The sequence below is a fragment of the Nomascus leucogenys genome, chromosome 16 (assembly GCF_006542625.1).
Source record: "Nomascus leucogenys isolate Asia chromosome 16, Asia_NLE_v1, whole genome shotgun sequence".
Classification (NCBI taxonomy): Eukaryota; Metazoa; Chordata; class Mammalia; order Primates; family Hylobatidae; genus Nomascus; species Nomascus leucogenys.
The window spans coordinates 50,814,350-50,834,193 of NC_044396.1; the positions used below are offsets into that span (position 1 = coordinate 50,814,350).

Below are 19,844 nucleotides of genomic sequence, written 5' to 3' on the forward strand. Positions count from 1 at the left end.
ATAAGTATACAAAGATCAGTGTACCTATCTATGATGATGAACTTATCTATATGATTCACATAGTAATAAACCTAAAAAGTATATCATTAGAAACCCTGAAACATAGGCAATTAGCCTTGTATATGCAAGATATATATTTCAAACTCAAAAATTATCCTGCAGAGGTCACAGAAGCATATGATGTTCAAAAAAGGAATTCCATTTTCTCAGTAAGCATTCATTAAAAAAAATTAGCCGAATTCCTTTATATGTGCATAGTAATATTAGAAATTAGGATTGCTTAATACCATCCTCAGACCAAAGAAGACAAAGGGCAGAAAAAAAAAACACAGTAAGGTATAAATTACAGAGTGGGTAAAAAAGTGAGAAATGATTACTTCCAACTCTTTCACTACCACAATCAAGAAAACAATAAACTGAAGAGCAAAGAGGATTTACCAACCCTTTCTTCTATTGAAAAGCAAGCAAAAATTTTACAGGTATACTTTTGGGGGAGGAGAACAGTGATGGTAGAGATATATAAAGCCTTCAGTTCTCTTCTCACAATTAAGAATGCAGAAGAGAGAAGTTAACAGTTACTAATCTTTAAGAGGTAATTTTACCATTTTTAAAAAGAATATATTTAAATGAACTTATTTAATTTATATTTACTTACACTGGCATTACAAAACTGCAACACTTATATAAGGCTAACATTTTCAGCAAACCATTATTTTCTTACCCTCATTGGATGTATATCAGCATAAGGAGGTTTTCCTTCAGCCATTTCTATAGAAGTAATGCCAAGGGACCAGATGTCGGCCACACAGTTATAGCCTATTTCTTGAATCACCTCAGGAGCCATCCAAAATGGAGTTCCTATTACAGTATTGCGTTTTGCCATTGTATCCTGCAATAACGTTACATAGCCATAAATGCTACTACAAAAGCACAAAGGAAATCTGTATGCCAAACATTCTTTTAAAAAATGTTAAAACCTCCAACGCCACAGATTATATCAGAAATTGACTATTTTGCTAAAATTTCAACTAGTTATGACATACTTAGGAATTCCGAATTCTGAAAATAACCAAGAGTCCACAGGTGACTTATCCCCACTACCATCATTAAACACAGTCATTAAAGACAGCGCTATAATGATAAAAGCTAGAGAAATGAGCTACGTAGCTTCCCTTTTAGAACATTTAAGCATTTTGATTATAAGATATATTTTCATATTCAATCACCCTAAATTATAAATTAAATAATACTCAAATTTGGCTCAATTATGGTTCCTTCTCCACAAAAATTTTAAAATTACACATTTCTTTCCATTCCCCCTCGAAAAGTAATTGAAGCTTAGTTATAATCAAATCTGAACAAATTAGCCAAGTGTTTAGAAAATCATTAAAGTTAACTTACTGTTAACTGACCAGCCACTCCAAAATCTGCCAATTTTGCATGTCCTTCTGTATTGAGGAGAATATTTCCAGCTTTTATATCTCTGTGTATTTTTCTCATAAAGTGCAAATATTCTAGTCCTTTCAATGTAGATTTAAGAATGGTTGCAATTTCATCTTCTGTTAACTGGAAAGAAATATTTTTAAAACCATAATTAAAATGCCATGTTAGATAAACTCTTACCAAACAGCACTAGTATCAAGTATGTCTTTCCGTGTGTGTGTGTGTGTGTGTGTGTGTGTGTGTGTGTGTGTGTGTGTTTTTAAGAGACCCCACTCTGTTGCCCAGGCTACAGTGCAGTGGTGTGATGAGAGCTCACTGCAGCCTAAGATTCCTGGGCTCAAGCCATGCTCCCACCTCAGCTTCCCGAGTAGCTAGAACTACAGGCACATGCCACCCCAAGAGGCTAACTTATTTTTATTTTTGTAGAGATGGGGGTCTCACTATGTTGCACGGGCTGGTCTTGAACTCTTTGCTTCAAACAATTCTCCTTCCTCAGCTTCCCAAAGTGTTGGGATTATAGGTGTGAGCCACCATGCCTAGCCACAAGTACTTCTTTCTAATGACCACTAAACCTCCAGGAAAATGCTAAAGGGGTAAATAATCGAGAACCTCTTCTTCCCACAATAAGCTTTGTTACTCTTATTACACATTTTACTAATGAAAGGATGATCAAATTTCTCTCTTTAAGATTATCAGTATCGGCCGGGCGCAGTGGCTCAAGCCTGTAATCCCAGCACTTTGGGAGGCAGAGGCAGGCGGATCACGAGGTCAGGAGATCAAGATCGTCCTGGCTAACACGGTGAAACCCCGTCTCTATTAAAAATAGAAAAAAATTAGCTGGGCGTGGTGGCGGGCGCCTGTAGTCCCAGCTACTCAGGAGGCTGAGGTAGGAGAATGGCGTGAACCTGGGAGACGGAGCTTGCAGTGAGCGGAGATTGCGCCATTGCACTCCAGCCTGGGCGACAGAGCAAGACTCCGTCTCAAAAAAAAAAAAAAAAAAAAAAAAAACAACGATTATCAGTATCAGCAGGGCATGGTGGCTCACACCTGTAATCCCAGCACTTTAGGAGGCTGAGGGGAGCAGATCACTTGAGGTCAGGAGTTCGAAACCAGCCTGGCCCACATGGTGAAACCTCGTCTCTACTAAAAATACAAAAATTAGCCAGGCGTGATGGCGTGCACTTGTAATCCCAGCTACCCAGGAGGCTGAGGCAGGAGAGTCACTTGAACCTGGGAGGCAGAGGTTGCAGTGAGCCAAGATCACATCACTGCACACCAGCCTGGGTGACACAGTGAGACTCTGTCTCAAAAAAAAAAAAAAAAAAAAAAATTATCAGTATCATTCCTAAAGCAAATGACATATCTCAAGAATCAGCCTGATATAAGGAATCACAATAGTTATTTCCCACATCTTCTAACACTGGGGGGGCACTATCACAGCTAATATCTGTTCTGAAAAAGTAAATTCAGATACTTCCCCTAAGATATTTCATTCTTGATGAAAATGAAACCAACAGCTTTACATAAAGGAAAGTAAATGAGGGAGGGGGGCTTGCAATGAATCTTCTGCGAGAAGCTCCTACACCAATGCCACTCCTAACCCTTCCAAGTTCTGGACTTCTGACCTAATATTGAGAACTCAGAAGAAAAATGTCAGAGAAAGATTAGGAAAATGGAAACACAAGCAAAGACTATCAGAGGAGGGAAAAGGGGGAGAGTAGAGAAGGCCAAGGAAGAGAGGGATGGGAAAGAAAGAAAATCTTCTTAACAGTTGTAGCAGTAGCGCCACAGCTATCTGTACCAGGCAACGTGCTAACAGTTTTGCATGCATTCTCTCACTTATTCTTAAAACAACCTTGTAAGGTAGTGTGATATTATGAAATCTTAAGAAATATTTGGTCTTTGTAGGTTCTTGGCACAAAATCTCCTAAGACCCTGTGAATTGACTGAGTGAGTGAGAAGTTGAATCAAGATATTTTATCTTTGTTTTCTCACCCTCTCACAAGAGTGACAGGGGCTGTCTTTTGTCATTCATAGTAAGCTCCTTTCAACCATGCCAGAATTTATACTGATCAGGTGACTCTTGGTGGGAGCCTAGATAGCTTCAGGATGGGAGCTGGTCCCGGAAAAACCAACCAAGTGATTAGAAGTTTGGAAATTTCAGCCCGACCCCTGACTTACAGGAGGGCTGCTGGGAAAGAGGGGGTAGAGATTTAGTTAAGCACAAATGTCCAAAGACTTAATCAATCATGCCTACGTAACAGAATCAACCATAAAAACCCTAAATCATAGGGACTGCTCTCAAGCTTATATTCTATCTATAAGCAACGGGATAATTTGATAGAAAATAGGATAACACAGGAAAATGTCTGTGAAAATTGCTATGAGGACAATAATAGAGAGCTACTGATAGAGAACAACTGAGAAGCTACTTTAGATTGACATTCAAGAAGGCCCAAAAGACATTTTACTGAAGTCTAAATGATATAATGGGGCCAACCATGTGAATGGCTATCTGGGAACATACACTCCACAAAAAGGAAAAAGAGAAGATTAAAATATCTTGATTCAATTTCTCAAATTTTCTAAAATACTGAAGAGAACACTTTCAAACTCATTTTAAGAGGCATTATTCTGATACCAAAGCCAGACAAAGTCACCACAAAACAACTACAGACCAATATCCCTTATGAACATTGATACAAAAATCCTCAACAAAATATAGCACACCCACTTCAACAAGATCTTAAAGTGTTATACACCATGACCAACTGGAATGTATTCCTGGAATGCAAGGTTGATTCAACATACAAAATCAAACAATGTAATACACCACCTTAACACAATGGAGAAGACACCACATGATCATTTCAAATGAAAAGAGAAAAAGCATTTGACTAAATTTAACTTCTTTTCATAAAATACACAACTAATATGAAAGAAGGAAACTATCTCACCATAGTAAAAGCCATATACAAAAAACCCAAAGTAAACGTCATACTCAAAGCTGTAAGACTGAAAGCTTTTCCTCAAAGATCAGGAACAATGCAAGGATGCTATTAGGTTGGTGCAAAAGTAATTGCAGTTTTTGCCATTTTTTTTTTTTTTAAAGTAATGGCAAAAACCGAAATTACTTTTGCACCAACCTAATACTTCTGTTCCACATAGTACTAGAGGTTCTAGACAGAGCAATTAGGGAAGAAAAACAAATAAAGGCATCCAAACTGGAAAAAAAGAAGTAAAATTATCTCTCTTCACAGATGATATGATCATATACGTAGAAAATTCTAAAGATTCCACAAAAAAAACCTATTAGAACTAATAAATAGGGGTGGAGCCCAGAAGGCCAAATAGGAATAGCTCCAGTCTACAGTTCCCAGCATGAGCGACACAGAAGATGAGTGATTTCTGCATTTCCAACTGAGGTACAGGGGTTCATCTCACTGGGGAGTCTCGGAAAGTGGGTGCAGAACAGAGGGTGCAGGGCAGTGAGAGTGTGAGCCGAAGCAGGGCAGGGCATCACCTCACCTGGGAAGTGCAAGGGGTCAGGGAATTCCCTTTCCTAGTCAAAGAAAGGGGTGAAAGACGACACCTGTAAACTCGGGTCACTCCCACCCTAATACTGCGCTTTTCCAACAGTCTTAGCAAACAGCACACCAGGAGATTATATCCTGCGCCTGGCTCGAAGGGTCCTACGCCCACGGAGCCTGGCTCACTGCTAGTACAGCAGTCTAAGATCAAATTGCAAGGTAGCAGCGAGGCTAGGGGAGGGGCGCCCACCACTGCAGAGGCTTGAGTAGGTAAACAAAGCGGCCAGGAAGCTCGAACTGGGTGGAGCCCACCGCAGCTCAAGGAGGCCGGCCTACTTCTGTAGACTCCACCTCTGGGGGAAGGGCATAGCCAAACAAAAGGCAGCAGAAACTTCTGCAGACTTAAATGTCACTGTCTGACCGCTTTGAAGAGAGTAGTGGTTCTCCCAGCACGCAGCTGGAGATCTGAGAATGGAAAGATTGCCTCCTCAAGTGGGTCACTGACCCCAGAGTAGCCTAACTGGGAAGCAGCCCCCAGTAGGGGCAGATTGACACCTCACACAGCCAGGTACTCCTCTGAGACAAAATTTCCAGAAGAACGATCAGGCAGCAACACTTGCTATTCACCAATATCCACTGTTCTGCAGCCTCCACTGCTCATACCCAGGCAAACAGGGTCTGGAGTGGACCTCCAGCAAATTCCAACAGACCTGCAGCTGAGGGTCCTGACGGTTAGAAGGAAAACTAACAAACAGAAAGGACATCCACACCAAAACCCCATCTGTACATCACCATCATCAAAGACAAAAGGTAGATAAAACCACAAAGATGGGGAAAAAACAGAGCAGAAAAACTGGAAACTTTAAAAATAAGAGCACCTCTCCTCCTCCAAAGGAATGCAGCTCCTCACCAGCAATGGAACAAAGCTAGACAGAGAATGACTTTGACAAGTTGAGAGAAGACGGCTTCTGACGATCGAACTACTCCGAGCTAGAGGAAGTACGAACCCACGGCAAGGAAGTTAAGAACCTTGAAAAAAAATTAGACGAATGGCTAACTAGAATAACCAATGCAGAGAAGTCCTTAAAGGACCTGATGGAGCTGAAAACCATGGCACGAGAATTACGTGACAAATGCACAAGCCTCAGCAGCTGATTCAATCAACTGGAAGAAAGGGTATTAGTGATGGAAGATCAAATGAATGAAATGAAGCCAGAAGAGAAGTTTAGAGAAAAAAGAATAAAAAGAAATGAACAAATCTTCCAAGAAATATGGGATTATGTGAAAAGACCAAATCTATGTCTGATTGGTGTACCTGAAAGCGATGGGGAGAATGAAACCAAGTTGGAAAACATGCCGCAGGATACTATCCAGGAGAACTTCCTCAACCTAGCAAGGCAGGCCAACATTCAAATTCAGGAAATACAGAGAATGCCACAAAGATACTCCTCAAGAAGAGCAACTCCAAGACACATAATTGTCAGATTCACCAAAGTTGAAATGAAGGAAAAAATGTTTTAAGGGTAGCCAGAGAGAAAGGTCGGGATACCCACAAAGGGAAGCCCATCAGACTAACAGCTGATCTCTTGGCAGAAACTCTACAAGCCAGAAGAGAGTGGGGGCCAATATTCAACATTCTTAAAGAAAAGAATTTTCAACCCAGAATTTCATATCCAGCCAAACTAAGCTTTATAAGTGAAGGAGAAATAAAATACTTTACAGACAAGCAAATGCTTAGAGATTTTGTCACCACCAGGCCTGCCCTAAAAGAGCTCCTGAAGGAAGCACTAAACATGGAAAGGAACAACTGGTACCAGCCACTGCAAAAACACGCCAAATTGTAAAGACCATCAATGCTAGGAAGAAACTGTATCAACTAATGAGCAAAATAACCAGCTAACACCGTAATGACAGGATCAAATTCACACATAACAATATTAACCTTAAATGTAAATGGGTTAAATGCTCCAATTAAAAGACACAGACTGGCAAATTGGATAAAGAGTCAAGACCCATCAGTGTGCTGTACTCAGGAAACCCATCTCACGTGCAGAAACACACATAGGCTCAAAATAAAGGGATGGAGGAAGATCTACCAAGCAAATGGAAAACAAAAAAAGGCAGGGGTTGCAATCCTAGTCTCTGATAAAATAGACTTTAAACCAACAAAGATCAAAAGAGACAAAGAAGGCCATTACATAACGGTAAAGGGATCAATTCAACAAGAAGAGCTAACTATCCTAAATATATATGCACCCAATACAAGAGCACCCAGATATATAAAGCAAGTACTTAGAGACCTACAAAGAGACTTAGACTCCCACACAATAATAATGGGAGACTTTAACACCCCACTGTCAACATTAGACAGATCAACAAGACAGAAAGTTAACAAGGATACCCAGGAATTGAACTCAGCTCTGCACCAAGCAGAACTAATAGACATCTACAGAACTCTATACCCCAAACCAACAGAATATACATTCTTTTCAGCACCACACCACACCTATTCTGAAATTGACCACATAGTTGGAAGTAAAGCACTCCTCAGCAAATGTAAAAGAACAGAAATTATAACAAACTGTCTCTCAGACCACAGTGCAATCAAACTAGAACTCAGCATTAAGAAACTCACTCAAAACTGATCAACTACCTCAACTACATGGAAACTGAACAACCTGCTCCTGAATGACTCCTGGGTACATAACGAAATGAAGGCAGAAATAAAGATGTTCTTCGAAACCAATAAGAACAAAGACACAACATACCAGAATCTCTGGGACACATTCAAAGCAGTGTGTAGAGGGAAATTTATAGCACTAAATGCCCACAAGAGAAAGCAGGAAAGATCTAAAATCAACACCCTAACACCACAATTAAAAGAACTAGAGAAGCAAGAGCAAACACATTCAAAAGCTAGCAGAAGGCAAGAAACAACTAAGATCAGAGCAGAATTGAAGGCAATAAAGACACAAAAAACCCTTCAAAAAATCAATGAATTCAGGAGCTGGTTTTTTGAAAAGATCAACAAAATAGATAGACCGTTAGCAAGACTAATAAAGAAGAAAAGAGAGAAGAAGTAAATAGATGCAATAAAAAATGATAAAGGAGATATCACCACCGATCCCACAGAAATACAGACTACCATCAGAGAATACTATAAACACCTCTATGCAAATACACTACAAAATCTAGAAGAAATGGATAAATTCCTCAACACATACATCCTCCCAAGACTAAACCAGGAAGAAGTTGAATCTCTGAATAGAACAGTAACAGACTCAGAAACTGAGGCAATAATTAATAGCTTACCAACAAAGAAAAGTCCAGGACCAGATGGATTCACAGCCGAATTCTACTAGAGGTACAAGGAGGAGCTGGTACCAATCCTTCTGAAACTATTCCAATCAATAGAAAAAGAGGGAATCCTCCCTAACTCATTTTTTGAGGCCAGCATCATCCTGATACCAAAGCCTGGCAGAGACACAACCAAAACAGAGAATTTTAGACCAATATCCCTGATGAACATCGATGCAAAAATCCTCAATAAAATACTGGCAAACCAAATCCAGCAGCACATCAAAAAGTTTATCCACCATGATCAAGTGGGCTTCATCCCTGGGATGCAAGGCTGGTTCAACACACGCAAATCAATAAACATAATCCAGCATATAAACAGAACCAAAGACAAAAACCACATGATTATCTCAATAGATGCAGAAAAGGCCTTTGACAAAATTCAACAACCCTTCATGCTAAAAACTCTCAATAAATTAGGTACTGATGGGATGTATCTCAAAATAATAAGAGCTATCTATGACAAACCCACAGCCAATATCATACTGAATGGGCAAAAACTGGAAGCATTCCCCCTGAAAACGGGAACAAGACAGGGATGCTCTCTCTCACCACTCCTGTTCAACATAGTGTTGGAAGTTCTGGCCAGGGAAATCAGGCAGGAGAAGGAAATAAAGGGTATTCAATTAGGAAAAGAGGAAGTCAAATTGTCCCTGTTTGCAGACGACATGATTGTATATCTAGAAAACCCCATTGTCTCAGTCCAAAATCTCCTTAACCCAATAGGCAACTTCAGCAAAAGTCTCAGGATACAAAATCAATGTGTAAAAATCACAAGCATTCTTATACACCAATAACAGACAAACAGAGAGCCAAATCATGAGTGAACTACCATTCACAACTGCTTCAAAGAGAATAAAATACCTAGGAATCCAACTTACAAGGGACGTGAAGGACCTCTTCAAGGAGAACTATAAACCACTGCTCAAAGAAAGAAAAGAGGATACAAACAAATGGAAGAACATTCCATGCTCATGGGTTGGAAGAATCAATATCATGAAAATGGCCATACTGCCCAAGGTAATTTATAGATTCAATGCCATCCCCATCAAGCTACCAATGACTTTCTTCACAGAATTGGAAAAAGCTACTTTAAAGTTCACATGGAACCAAAAAAGAGCCCGCATTGCCAAGTCAATCCTAAGCCAAAAGAACAAAGCTGGTGGCATCACGCTACCTGACTTCAAACTATACTACAAGGCTATAGTAACCAAAACAGCATGGTATTGGTACCAAAACAGAGAAATAGACCAATGGAACAGAACAGAGCCCTCAGAAATAATGCCGCATGTCTACAACTATCTGATTTCTGACAAACCTGACAAAAACAAGCAATGGGGAAAGGATTCCTTATTTAATAAATGGTGCTGGGAAAACTGGCTAGCCATATGTAGAAAGCTGAAACTGGATCCCTTCCTTACACCTTATGCAAAAATTAATTCAAGATGGATTAAAGACTTACATGTTAGACCTAAAACCATAAAAACCCTAGAAGAAAACCTAGGCAATACCATTCAGGACATGGGCATGGGCAAGGACTTCATGTCTAAAACACCGAAAGCAATGGTAACAAAAACCAAAATTGACAAATGGGATCTAATTAAACTAAAGAGCTTCTGCACAGCAAAAGAAACTACTATCAGAGTGAACAGGCAACGTACAGAATGGGAGAAAATTTTTGCAATCTACTCATCTGACAAAGGGCTAATATCCAGAATCTACAACGAACTCAAACAAATTTACAAGAAAAAAACAACCCCATCAAAAAGTGGGCAAAGGATATGAACAGACACTTCTCAAAAGAAGACATTTATGCAGCCAACAGACACATGAAAAAATGTTCATCATCACTGGCCATCAGAGAAATGCACATCAAAACCACAATGAGATACCATCTCACACCAGTTAGAATGGGGATCATTAAAAAGTCAGGAAACAACAGGTGCTGGAGAGGATGTGGAGAAATAGGAACACTTTTACACTGTTGGTGGGACTGTAAACTAGTTCAACCATTGTGGAAGTCAGTGTGGCGATTCCTCTGGGATCTAGAACTAGAAATACCATTTGACCCAGCCATCCCATTACTGGGTATATACCCAAAGGATTATAAATCATGCTGCTATAAAGACACACGCACACATATGTTTATTGTAGCACTATTCGCAATAGTAAAGACTTGGAACCAACCCAAATGTCCAAATATGATAGACTAGATTAAGAAAATGTGGCACATATACACCATGGAATACTATGCAGCCATAAGAAATGACGAGTTCATGTCCTTTGTAAGGACATGGATGAAGCTGGAAACCATCATTCTCAGCAAACTATCTCAAGGAGAAAAAACCAAACACCGCATGTTCTCACTCATAGGTGGGAATTGAACAACGAGAGCACATGGACACAGGAAGGGGAACATCACACACCGGGGCCTGTTGTGGGGTGGGGGGAGTGAGGAGGGATAGCATTAGGAGATATACCTACTGTTAAATGACGAGTTAATGGGTGCAGCACACTAACATGGCACATGTATACATGTGTAACTAACTTGCATGTTGTGCACATGTACCCTAAAACTTAAAGTATAATAAAAAAAGAATAAATACAACAAAGTAGCAGTATACAAAATCAACCCATGAAAATCAGATATATTTTTATACATTACCAATGAGCAATCTGAAAAGGAAACTACAAAAAAAAATTCTATTTACAACAGAAATAGAATTTCTTTATTTTGAAGAATAAAATATTTAGGAATTAATTTCACCAAGGAGGTGAAATATCTGTACAATGAAAACTACAAAACACTGCTGAAAAAAAAATTTAAGACATTAATAAATAAAAACCTATCATATCTTCATAGATAAGAAAATTTAATGTTTTTAAGATGCCCATGCTACCCAAAGCAACCTATAGATTCAATGTAATCCCTATCAAAATCCCAATGATGTTTATTGCAGAAATAGAAAAACTTTTCCTAAAATTTGTATGAAATCTCAAGGGGCCCCAAAACAATACTGAAAATAGAAGAACAAAGCTATAATTCTCACAGTTCCTGATTTCAAAACTTATTACAAAGCTATAGTAATCTAAACAATGTGGTATTGGCATAAACACAGACAGATAGATGGATGGAACAGAGTAGAAAACCCAGAAATAACCCTTGTATATATAATCAAATTATTTTCAACAAGAGTGTCAAGAACATTCAATAGGAAATGAACAGTATTTTCAACAAACAGTGCTGGCACAACTGGACATCCGTGTGCTAAAGAATAAGTTGGATCCTTACCTAGCACCATATACAAAAATTAATTGAAAATGGATCAATGACCTAAACATAAGACCTAAAACTATACCACTCTTGGGAAAAAATAAAACGGCAAAAACCTCATGATACCAGATATGGTAATGATTTCTCAGATACAACCAAAAAGGCACAGAGAACACAAGAATAAAACAGACAAATTGGACTTCATGAAAATTAAAAAAAAAAAAAACCTGCGCATCCAAAGACAGTATCAACAGAGTAAAAAGACAACCCACAGAATGGGAGAAAACACTTATAAATTACATATCTGATAAGACATTAATATACAGAATATATAGAGAACTCCTAAAACTTAACAATAAAAAAATCAAATTCAAAAATGGGTAAAGGACTTGTACAGACATTTCTCCAAAGATATACAAATGGCCAAGAGGCACGTGGAAAGATCCTCAACATCACTAATCATAAGAGAAATATAAATCAAAAACATAATGAGATACCACTTCATACCCATTATGATGGCTATTATCAAAAGACAGAAAAGAATAAATGTTGGCAAAGAAGTAGAGAAATTGGAACCTTTGTGTATAGCTAATGGGAATGTAAAATGGTACAGCCTCTGTGGAAAATAGTATGAAGATTCCTTTACAAGTTAAACATAAAATTACCTTTTGACCCAGCAATTCCACTTTTGGGTAAATACTCAAAAGAACTAAATGCAGGGTCTCAAAGAGGTGTTTTTGAACAAGTTTCACCTCACGATGAGCGTACACGCATGTTCATAGCAGCATTATTCACAATGGCTAAAAAGTGGAAGCAACCCAAATGTCATTTGACAGACAAATGAATAAGTAAAATGTGGTAGAAACATACAATGGAATTTTATTCAGCCTTAAAAGGGAAGGCAATTCTGCAATATGCTACAACATGGCTGAACCTTGAGTACATTATGCTAAATGAAGTCAGTCAGTCACAAAAAAGACAATTAATGTATGATCCTGCTTATATCAAATACTCAGAGTTACCAAAATCACAGAGATAAGACAGTAGAACAGTGGTTGCCAGGGGCCGAGGTAGCACAGAATGGAGAGTTAGTGCTTAATGGGTACAGAGTTTCAGTCGTACAAGATGAAAAGAGTTAGGGGGATGGATAATGGGGATGCTTCCACAACTTTATAAATGTATTTAATGCCACTGAACTGCACACTTAAAAATGGCTAAGATGGCAAATTTTGTTTATGTGTATCTTGGCACAATAAAAATAAAACTGAGGGGGGACAATGCCTTGATTCAGGAAAAAGCTCACCATATTTGAGTTGAATAAAGAAGGCTGAAGTTTAATGCACCAGAAGACTAGCTCTAGATGAGAACTGAGAGACAAGCAAGGACCAGATCACACAAGGCTTTACTGGCCATAGATAAGGAGTCTGGATTATCTGAAAATTCTGGTACTTCCAGGAATTTATTCTCTGCCTCAGACTAGATGGTCTGACTTGACAGCGCAGAGAAAGCAAGCACCATACTCTAAAGCCGCACCATCCAGTAGAGTAACCACTAACCACACATGGCTCCTAAACATTTGAAACGTGGGTATTCTAATTTCAGATATGCTGTAAATGTAAAATATACACCAAAGATCAAGGCTTAGTACAAAAAGAATGCAAGCTGTTTTGTTAAAAATTTACATAGATTACCCACTAAATATTTACATATTATGTTATGATATTAATATATTAATGTTGAACATATAAAATGTTAGTGTTTAATGTAAGTATTAAATATGGTATTTCATATTATATAATATTGTTATATATTAATATGTTCGATACATTATGAAAGTTAATTTCATTTTTTTTAATGTGGCTACTCAAAAATTTAAAATTATATGTGGCTTGTGTTTCTTTTGGACAGTACTGCACTAGAAAGGGTCCACAAGAATGTTTTGTGAACACTTTGTTCACTGATGTATCCACAATGCTTGGAACTATGCCTGGCGTAGAGATAGCACTTGATAAATAATGAATGAATGGGTACAGACTTGTCGATACAAAAAGAAAGGAGACACCTTCATCTGATGTTCCCAATCTTTCTAAGTTAGTGGTATGCAGCCAAATGTGAGGGAGTGGGAGGTAGGAGTGTTGTTTAGGGCCACCACAATGGACCACTACAGACGGTGGGCAAGGTGGTGGTGCTGTCATATGCACCTAGGTTTTCTCATCTGTCCTCATCCTCCACTCTTTGTATAAAGACTAAAAAGCTTGGGGTGTTAATAAAAGCAGCATCAGCCCATAAAATTGTCTTATTTAGTTACTTCAGTACAGACCTTTTTAGTTACCTAGACTTCAATTTTTATCTCTTAACATTCTACTATTTCCAACCAATAAGTCACTAATTTTCTATTAACTCTGATTTGTTATCTCTGCTTCTGTACTCTGTATTTCACTGCTCTACTAAAGAATGTTCGGAATTAAATAAACTGACTGTACTTCAGGGTCTTAGGATCTGTCTGATTTCAATGCTATAAAGCCACTGGACAAATCCACAGCAAGTCTAAAGGAGGATTTTCCAGGGATATTATACTAATTCATGAACTGTCTGGCTTTGCTCAATGACTTGAAAGGGTCATTCCAACTCTATGATTCTATGTTATCAAAGTACCTTCATGTAGAGGCAATCTTCACTAAATAAAATTCTCACTCATTTAGGCATCAATCTATGTGTTCATTCAGTAAATATATTCTTGACTGGCTCTACCACAGCGCTGATACTGTTCAAGGTGCTGGGTATACGCGGACAAGGAAACTGATAATCCCAGTCCTAATGAAGCAGACAAGAATATCTGAGGGCATAACCTGAATTTGGCTCCAAACTGTTAAAGGTGGAGAGTGCAGATCTGAAGTTTATACAGCCTCTCTTTCATTATGCTTTCCTCCCTTTGGTAACAAACCCCTCCCACTACTTCAGAGAGTCAAGGTCTTCCTATTCACTTCATATCCTCCTTAATCAAAAAATGATGCAATATCCAGTCATTCATACAAGTACATGAATAGAGCTTAATTTAAATTTATTTTAACAACCCAATTTAGTATTAAGGCTTACAAGCAGTATCTGTACTTTAAGACTTTTAAATTCAATTATTAAATGAAAGGTTCCTATCCCTCAATAAAATCACTTTAAACAACAATAAACAGGTGGAGAAATATTTTCTAGAACATAAAGGCATACTGTTGTCTTAAATTTTTATATTTCTTTACAGTTTATAAAAAATATTTTATGTGATTTCTCTACTCAAGTAAGTAAGCAGAAACACTTATTATTATTCCTTTTAACAGATGAGGAAACAAATTCAGAGAAATTAAATGGACTACCGAATGTCATACAACTACTAAGTAGCAAACCTCACATTTCTTCAACAATCAATATTACTTCCATCCCACCACTGCCAGATGTCACAAACATAAATATATGAATTAGTCTAATATAAGAAAAATTGGGGCCAGGCATGGTGGCTCACGCCTGTAATCCCAGCACTTTGGGAGGCCGAGGCTGGTGGATCACGAGGTCAGGAGATCGAGACCATCTTGGCTAACACAGTGAAACCCCGTCTCTACTAAAAGTACAAAAAAAATTAGCCGAGTGTGGTGGCGGGCACCAGTAGTCCCAGCTGCTCGGGAGGCTGAGGCAGGAGAATGGCGTGAACCTGGGAGGCGGAGCTTGTAGTGAGCATAGATCACACCACTGCACTGCAGCCTGGGTGACAGAGCGAGACTCCGTCTCAAAAAAAAAGAAAAAGAAAAGAAAAATTGGGGGTTTTGAGACTTGTTCTAAGGGTGATATTCAAAATATCTAACAGTCATTAAAGCAAATGTCTAATTAGAACAGTTGCCAACCACAATACCAACCAATCAAAACAGCTACCAGTGGTAAACAACAGTAAGAACAGATACCAACCATAAATAGGCAGTAAAATATCAGACAGAGTAAGTGCCCCAGCTCAGCATTCAAATTTAAATTATTTTCAATGGTATGCCAGACAAACAAAACAAATATACCTGTTAATGAATTGTAGAAGTAAGCACACTCACCTGGCCTGAAGAGTAACCCTGAGTACATTAATGGGTGGCTTTATGAGCATTTTATTGAAAACAGATGCTTAATTCTGCTAAAACAAACATAGAAATCAAAGATTTAAACATTTTTAAAATACTTAGAAGAAAACCAAAGTAAGTTTCAAATCACTAAGCAGGAAAGATAGTTTCTAATCAAAAAAAGCAAAGAAAGAATTATGAGAACTTATTAGTTTTGTCTACACAAAAACTTAAAATACGTAAGCTTAGAATACATACAAGGTTCTACATAACCTTAGAAAACTCAGAAAAATAGCCAGTTATGGTGGCACAGGCCTATAGTCCCAGCTACTCAGCAGACTGAGGTGGGAGGATCACATGAGCCCAGGAGTTCGTTCAAGTCCAGGCTGGGCAACACAGTGAGGCCTCGTCTCTAAAAAAAAATAAATTTTTAAAAAGAAAAAAAATAGTCATAGCAAGATATTAATATATATAATTATTTATTTAGAACATAAAGAGCTCATATAAAACCTTCAGAAAAACAAATAAAATCTCGATAAATAAACAGGCCTAAGAAATGAATATAAAATTCACAAAACTAAGAAAAAGAGCTAATTAACACACATGGGAACTATTACATTGCCCTAATTATCAAAGAAAAGCAAATTAAAACAAAGTATCAAATATAAAATTACCCCAGGGGTTACAATATTGCTGAGAATAACAGCACATATATAATCAGAATGTAAACCAGAGTGTAAAAGTGACATAAGAATTCAGAAGTATTTTCCAAGAAGCACTAGGTAACACTGATCCACTGAAAAATAATTTATTGAGCACCTACTCTAGATTTAATTTTTTTTTAAATCTCTAACCTAACCTCATGGGGCTCCAATCTAGCAGGAAATACAGACTTAGAAACTCATAAACGACCATAAAAAGCTCTTTCAAAGTGAAACATAACCAAAAAGGAGTGCAATTTATTAGGAACAGATAGAGGAAGTGGCATTAAAATCAAGCTTTAAATAAAAAAAGTAGCTCACTATCCAGAGAAAGGAAAGATTACTAATAGAATAACTCAAATAATGAACTAAAGAATAGAAATATAACAATTATAAAATGGCACTCAGAAACCAAGTAAGGCCCAGTTTTCTTCCTTCCACTACAATGAGAAAAATGACAAAAAGTGATAGGCCAAATTTCAACCTTGTATCAAAACGGAGACAAATCTTAGCAAATTTGGAAGATAAATGTTTACTTGGTCTCTTTTAAATATCAATGGTGCCAAATGAACTTTGGACAACAGAAATATCTGTATCAAGGTTTAAGGCACTCTACAAGTATTGTGTGTCACTAATGGAAAAGGAGGAGAGTGGAAGGAAATAAGAACGTATATTTAGTGGACACCATATAGCAGGTTCTGATCTAGATGTTTATATCATGCTCATTTCACGTCATTTGGACATATGTTAACTTTTTGTTATTAAAAAAAAGAAGTTGACAGTCATTTTCCTAGATAGATGGAGTTTTGTTTTCAAATAATCTCTAGCTGTTTTAACAAATTTCATTTACATGTAAGCACAGCCAATTACCAAAAGTAGCTAGATTTTTATTTGGCAACAAAGAGAACTACTTCTTCCTATTGTGACATAAAATTTAAAGCAGTATGTTTCTCATATCTGTAAGACTTTTCATGAGGCTGGATAGGTCCATACCCAACTATTTCAAAATGGTCAGATTTATACTGAGAACACCAAGAGGGAGAAAACACATGAGGGGATCTGCTTCATATAGAAGAAGGTAATGTAAGAATTCAGTTCCAAGATGGAAAAGCATTAGATCCATTCTCAAATCACAGCTAACACTTCCTTCAGTGGTATCTGTTAAGAATCCCTTAAAACAAACAAAAAAAAATTTGTGGACATCATTGATTGGAACACAAAATATTTTATCAACAGAGTACTTCATTTGTGGATTTAATTAGGTTATCCTCAACATATTACAGATTTAATTTCATTTAGGTCACTATACAAATGGTGCGATGTCATTTTTAAATCCTTTGAATCACATTTTATAGTCTGTTCTGTTGTATTTTTTTAAAGAAGGGTGGTAGAGCGATAATAAACCATGAATGAAATACTCAGCAATCAGGGATGAAAATAAGACATTTATAGCAGAGCTAATATGTTAAAAGATGGAAGTCTACATCTGGTTTCAATTGGTATGAATTCACTGGCAAATTAAAGAAGAATTTCATTGTACAAAAACAAAAAGATGGTTTTGATAGGCTTTAGTCCTCTGGTTACTTTTGTTTCTTTAGTCACATGATTAGTATAATAATATGATACATTTAATATGTCACTGTGTATATGGTTTTGATAAAAATACACCCACCAACTTGTCTCAAGGGCACATGCACAAATGGTTTTAAAATACATATACTGCCTTAATGTTTTTAGATCAGTAAAAATGAATTCAAGTGAGGTTTTAAGTTCACACAAAATTAAGAATTTTAATTTTCTAATAAGTCTTTCACAATCTTAGCTAAACTCCACCTTTTGGACATAATTACTTATGCATATAAAATGATGCATTAATTCTACATTTAATACTTACTAGATAGTAAGGATACAAAAAATTAGACATACGTCCCCCCTTTCAAATGCCATAAACAGATAAGTACAGATACTTCATTTAAGTTTTACTTTCATAGGCACTTGCATAAAGCCTTAAAAATTGATCAAAACTCACCAATGTAATCCTTACACAGTCTTTTAAGGCCTGGATCAAACTTTGCCTCTTTCAAGAAATCACCCTATATTCCTCAAGTCAAGATTAATCTATCCAGTGTTAACAATGGTGATAACAATAACAGCTTGCATTTATTGAGTTCTTACTAGTCAGCCACTCCACAGGTTTCATTTCATTTAACACCCAAACAGAACTGTAGAAGGTAGGCACTAACAAGAATTTACTCAAAGTCTGTTACATGATCCCTGTCTTCGTGACACTCAGAATTTTGTGGGAAGGGAATAGGAACAATTAATTACAATACTAAGCGATGCCTGCAACAACAGGATTAGCAATAGGAGCACTCCACGACAGCAGCTCTTAAAGCTGATTATGCATCAGAACCAGTACTCTTAAAATCCAAACCATCTAATACAACATTTAAGGCCTTGAATGATACAATTCCTGCCAGCCTCAACCATCTACCTTACCATTCTACCACTCAGGAAAGGCTTCACAGAGATGACTTTTGAACTGACTCTAAAAGAGTGAACAAAGTTTATCAGGTGACCAAAGAGGGAAGGATACATAAGGCATGTGCAAAGGCACTGAGCACAAAAATACATAAAGTGCATGACCAGTGAATAGTTATTTGTTTGAACATAATGTGTATGGTAAAATAGTGCAAAATGGGAAGTCAGATTAGGGCCAAACTGTTTTATACACCTACATATTTTTAAGTGGAAAGATGACATGATCATATCTGAACTTTTAGGAAGAAAACTCTGACAGCAGGCTCTCAGAGAAAGACTAAAAGGAGGAAAACAGAAGTGGAGAATTTAATAATAAAATAATTCGTAAAAATAACAGTAGTAGTAATAGGAGTAGTAGTAACAGGTCTATAACCTTGCTTAGAATCCTAGAGAGACTTGTGTCGTGGAATTAATAGTGAACACCTTAAGCAAAATTATTCAGAAGATGAAGAAGAGTCAGAGCATGCAGAGAAGCCAAAAGGTGCCGAAAGCAAAATCCATCTTTCCTAATTTAGGTAGGTCTTAAAGACTATCTAGAGTCTTTTCCCACAACTGGAAAGTGCCTTAGCACTAAAGAATAATATATTGCTTAGTTAGCATCCTCTCAGTTCTCCCAAAAAATTGTTATAAAAAATGAACATGTCCTTTGACTCACTAATTCCATTTCATGTAATGCATCAAATGACCACAACACAAATATGCCAATACATATGTACAAAAGTTCCCTGCAGCTTTGACTGTAGCAACAAAACACTAAAAAGTTAGAAGTCATTTTCATCCAGGAGACTGAAAAAAATACATTCTGTTACACACACATAAGACCTATATGTACTGGTATGGGAAGGTATCTAAAATATATCAGAAGTTGAAATGAAAAATGGTAAGGTATAAAAATCACATATGGTATTAATCC

General features: G+C 37.3%; 1 protein-coding gene across 1 annotated transcript in view; it reads right to left on the bottom strand.

Annotated features, from left to right (window-relative positions):
* The window catches only part of STK3 (serine/threonine kinase 3), a 359,556-nt gene that overhangs the window by 246,591 nt on the left and 93,121 nt on the right, over nucleotides 1–19,844 (bottom strand). The window contains exons 5-6 of the mRNA XM_030795127.1: nucleotides 1,402–1,566; nucleotides 722–889 (exon numbers count right to left, since the gene is read on the bottom strand). Of these exons, the coding sequence (XP_030650987.1) occupies nucleotides 722–889; nucleotides 1,402–1,566 (333 nt within the window). The remainder of the gene's footprint in view (nucleotides 1–721; nucleotides 890–1,401; nucleotides 1,567–19,844) is intronic.